Source organism: Vitis vinifera, chromosome 1 (genome assembly GCF_030704535.1).
Source record: "Vitis vinifera cultivar Pinot Noir 40024 chromosome 1, ASM3070453v1".
NCBI classification, from domain to species: Eukaryota; Viridiplantae; Streptophyta; class Magnoliopsida; order Vitales; family Vitaceae; genus Vitis; species Vitis vinifera.
Window position 1 is genome coordinate 22,901,172 of NC_081805.1, and position 4,586 is coordinate 22,905,757.

Genomic DNA, 4,586 nt, shown 5'->3' on the forward strand with positions numbered 1-4,586 from the left:
AAAAAAAATTATAATTAAAAGTAAATAAGAAGACAAGTGTTTTCATAGCAAAAAAATTGGGGGAAATTATATTCTTACATATTAGAGTCATAATCAAACATCAATGAGATATGAGAAGATTTGCAATTCGATCACGTTGTTCTTCCATCTCTCTTGTATGATGTGAACCATCTTCCTCAACAAGTGAATCCACTCTACTCTCTTCTTCATTAAGTGGAAGCAACCCTTGATCATCATCATAAGGTTTAAATTCCATATCCATTCTAGCATTAATCCTTATGAAGTTGTGAAGAGCCATTGAAGCAATAACGATCTTTACTTGTTTCTCAAGAGGAAAACTATGCATTTCTCGTAGCATTCTCCATCTATTCTTCAAAACGGCAAACGTTCTCTCAATTGTGCACCTCAAGGATGAATGCCTATGATTAAATATTTCCTTTTTACCTTTAGGTGAACTACCTCGTCGAAAATCTGGAAGATGGTAACGCTCGCCTTTATAAGTGCCTAAATATCCACTCATTTGAGGATAACCAGCATCGACCAAATAATATTTACCTATAAAACAAAAACAAAAAAATATATATTAGATAATAAAAATTTGATCACAAAACAAGTTTGATATTATCATTCACAAACCTCTAGGTGGATGAGGAAAACCCAATTCTGGCCTTCTTAATGCCTCTAAAAAGACTCGTGCATCATGAGCAGCACCTTCCCATCCGGCCCATGCAAATGTGAAACACATATTGAAATCACATACTGCCATAACATTTTGGGTAGTCACACCTTTTCTACCAATATATGGTATTTTTCTATCTCTAGGAACCACAACAGGTATATGAGTTCCATTAATTACCCCAATACAATTCTTAAAATATGGCCAATACCGATCATCATTTCTTATTTTATCAGGGACTTCCTTAAACTGTGGATCACTTGGTTTTATAATATCTATAGCCATAAGACAAACAACATCTAATACAATCTCAAACCATCTAGATACAGATTCACCAGAGTGTTGAAATCTTTCTTGAATCATCCTATTGCTTAGTCCATGACCTATTGTAGTGAGAAACATTGCTAAAACCTCTATTAAGGGCATATCAAAACCTTCTTTTAGGCCATACCTTTTAGTAAGTGTTTCTAATAAATTCATAAACATATGTTTTTCCATTCGAAATTGCTCAAAACACCTAATTTCATGGCCATTTAAGACATCCATTACAAACTTGTATCCTGTGTGGGAAGAAGTTCTACAAGGTTTTTTTTCTTTGAAACTAGTAAATGTTGCAGCTGCAGCACAACCCGCAAGCACCAACTGATAAAAACCATGTTCATCATCGCTTTCATCATCAAAATTTTGATCATTATTATTAGAAGGCATCTACACAAATAAAAAAGGAAATATGTTAATAAACAACAATAATGTATATTTTCAATTACTATAGTTATTTTAAAAAATTAGAAAGTACACAATTGAAGTTTAGAATTCCTACCATTACTAGACATTTTGTATTAAAAAAAAATATCTTATAGAAATAATAAACCTAAAAAAAAAAGTTAAATGACTAAGATGAAATATAAAATAACAACTAACATAAAGCAAACCAACATCTCTTTCCTCCCCTCAACCTAACAACTAAACAATATTAGGTAACAAAAATATGTTTCCATATAAAAACAAGAAACAACTCTAAAACTCAAACATGTTTATGTTTAAGCCATGCAATCTGATCAATTGGGTCTTCTAATGCAACAAACATATCTCTATTTTCCTTGACAACCATGATATCTATGGCTTTCATATATAACTCAAAGTCATTCTTCACTTCAGGCATCCCACGTATGATTTTCATCACTTCAGCAATGCTACAACCTGACTTATCTCCTTTAGATGAGATAGAAGACCTATTCTCCACAGCACTACAAATGCGCTCTAACTGGATAGCCACAAGCTCAGATTTGGTTTCATTTCTTTTCCTCTTTCTTCTTCCTTCATTCTTTTTTGCCATAGAAGGTTGAGTAGTAGCTTCAAAACCATTGAAGATAGTATCAAGTGGCGGATTGCAACTAGAGTCATCTTGGTCTTCTATTATATTATCTTCGTGTTCCCCCACCTTAGATGAATCATCAACCTCTTGTCCTACAAAGCCTTGTGATGGTGCCCAGGCTCCTTCACCAGTAGCAATAATATCTTTGAAAAGTATGTCTAATTGCTCAACATTTTTCAAGCCTTTTGTTTTAAACTTTATTGCTTCAGGATTCTCCTACAAGAGTATTTAATTTATCATATTTCATAACCAATATATAAATTAATCAAATAAATTTAATGAATAAACAAAACATACCTTCAATTTCTTATCCCACCATTCATTGCTTGCATTGATGGTTTGTCTCATAGGATCCCACCCAAGGCCAGTCTCTTTCCCAATCAAGGTATTCCAAAGTTGCCAATCCTTTTTAAGAGAACTCCATTTATTCTTAAGTTGCCTATATTGATAGTTTCTTCCAGTCAAATTGTTGAAGGCTTTTATCACATTTTTCCATCCCAACTTGTTAAAGTCACTATTTGGTCTATTTCCAGCCAAAGTCTCAGTCACACAAACTTTGATAAAAGCATCCATTGTAATATCATCCCAATAAGCCTTGCTTTGTTTTTCACTTTCTCCACCACTTGTTTGTTGAAATGGTTGAACAATATTGCTAGACATTCTCTATTTAAAAAAATATATATATTAGAGAAATAATAATTTTCAAACAAAGAATCACATAATTAAAATGAAGAATAAAGAAAGAATTAAGGAACAAAACATCAAGAATATATGTGGTCCATTAATTGATAAACAATCAGTGCAAAGTTTAGAATTTCCATAATTTGCTAGTGTGGACCATGCTTTAATCTAGAATAGGTAATGCAGAATGGATTAATGTTCTGAACATAACCCACTCTTCATATCGAACCAAACATCAATTACTTCATTGGCTAACCCTGCACAATTACTATGTAGATGATGAAGGGACGATTAACTTACATATGGAACACTGGTCTGTACATAAAAAAATATATATTTTAATTATATTACTATAAAATAAAATTTTGAGAAAAGACTAAAAGTGATGTCATAGAATCTCTAATGACATGGTGCCATTCTGTGGCTCCGCCAGATCAGTGTAACCACAGTTTCTACCTTTATGTTTATTTGTTAAAGAGTGTCAACCTAAGAAACAGGAACTGTAGACAATCCACAGTCCCCCTATTAGCTATAACAAAGATCTACATGAAAATTGATTTGAAATCAATCTTCGAATCTCAATCATGAGACCTCTTCATCCTCCAAGCAGGCCCTTTTCCAACAAGATGAGATTAACTCTTTTTCATCTGATCTACGCTGTTGTCTTCTTCTCTCTTTTCGTTTTTGGTATTGAATCTTCTCTCTTCGCCGATAAGTTTCTCCTTTTCGTTAGTTAAGATCCTGATTTCTATTTTTCATTCTTTTTTTTTAATCATACCTGAGATACGGTGATCGCAGGCAGCATCAAGATTTCGTGTAAAAACATTTGAGGATTTACAGATTTCATTTTCTCATACTTTCCTCCTAACCAAACAATCCTAAAACCCAAAACCCTAACTAACATTTCAAGGCAATCAGACATTAAAAAAAAATGGAAAAGGAAAACAAAAAAAGAATAGAGGGTTACCTTCGATCCACGATCTCAAATGAAAATAGAGGTTTACTATGTTGTCTCAGATGGAGAGCGATGGAGGAGGAGAATAAAGGAGAGAGGTATGAACGAAAGGGAAGAAAGATATCGGGAATCACTGGGGAGCATTTTTGGAATATTTCAAAAAAATTGAAGTGTTTTTTTTAAAAAAACACCTGTCAAGTGATTCTCTAAAAATCACTTCAAGTGTTTTTCCATATTTTCAAAAGTGTTTTTTAAAATTTGCCAAACACTTTATTTTCATCCCAAAAACACTTAAAAGTGTTTTTAAGGGTAGAAACACTTTTAAAAATCACTGCCAAACGGGCTCTTAATTAGGTTATACACAATTTAATAATACCAATAAATATTAAAATAATAGGTAATGAATAATTAAAATAAAATAAAAAATTAACTCAAGTATATTAATTGTCAAATTGAAGGACGGTATATTATTATGCTTAATTGTAATCAGAATTATTTTAATTATTATTTAAGCCATAATTACAATTATGACATGCCCAACATGTTGTAAGAAAATATTTTTAAAAGTAGAAAACATGCTTTGTAAATTAAAAAGTAGATTTAGTAATTTTCAAAGTTTTGAAAAGAGAAAACGTTTATGTTCATTAGGCGAAACGTAAACTCGAAACGTTGAAGTGTAAGTCTTTTGAGACCCTCATTTTATAATTAATAAATATTTTAAAAAAATACAAAAAATAAAAATAAAATAGTATAGATGGAAAACATGAAACAATTCATTAGAATCATAAATAAAAAAAATACTAACTCTATACTTTCACAAAAAGCCATAACTAAGCCATAATATAGAAAATAAAGTCAATCATACTAATAGTTCTAAATTTTTACAAAAAACAACAAAG

At 31.4% G+C, this 4,586-nt stretch overlaps 1 protein-coding gene across 1 annotated transcript; it reads right to left on the minus strand.

The window, feature by feature from the left end:
* Positions 1–1,700: 1,700 nt before the first annotated feature.
* LOC104880670 (L10-interacting MYB domain-containing protein-like) lies at positions 1,701–2,661 on the minus strand. The gene is made up of 2 exons (XM_059736939.1): positions 2,349–2,661; positions 1,701–2,267 (listed from the first exon to the last, which is right to left on the minus strand). Exons 1-2 carry the CDS (start codon positions 2,622–2,624, stop codon positions 1,701–1,703), a joined length of 843 nt encoding a protein of 280 aa, XP_059592922.1. The 5' UTR covers positions 2,625–2,661.
* Between the last annotated feature and the right edge of the window lie 1,925 nt (positions 2,662–4,586).

Coding starts and splice junctions, on each gene's coding strand:
- LOC104880670 (XM_059736939.1), bottom strand. CDS start 2,624: ATGGATGCTTTTATCAAAGTTTGTGTGACTGAGACTTTGGCTGGAAAT. Junction 2,268..2,348: donor GGTGGGATAAGAAATTGAAG/GTATGTTTTGTT, acceptor ATACTCTTGTAG/GAGAATCCTGAAGCAATAAA.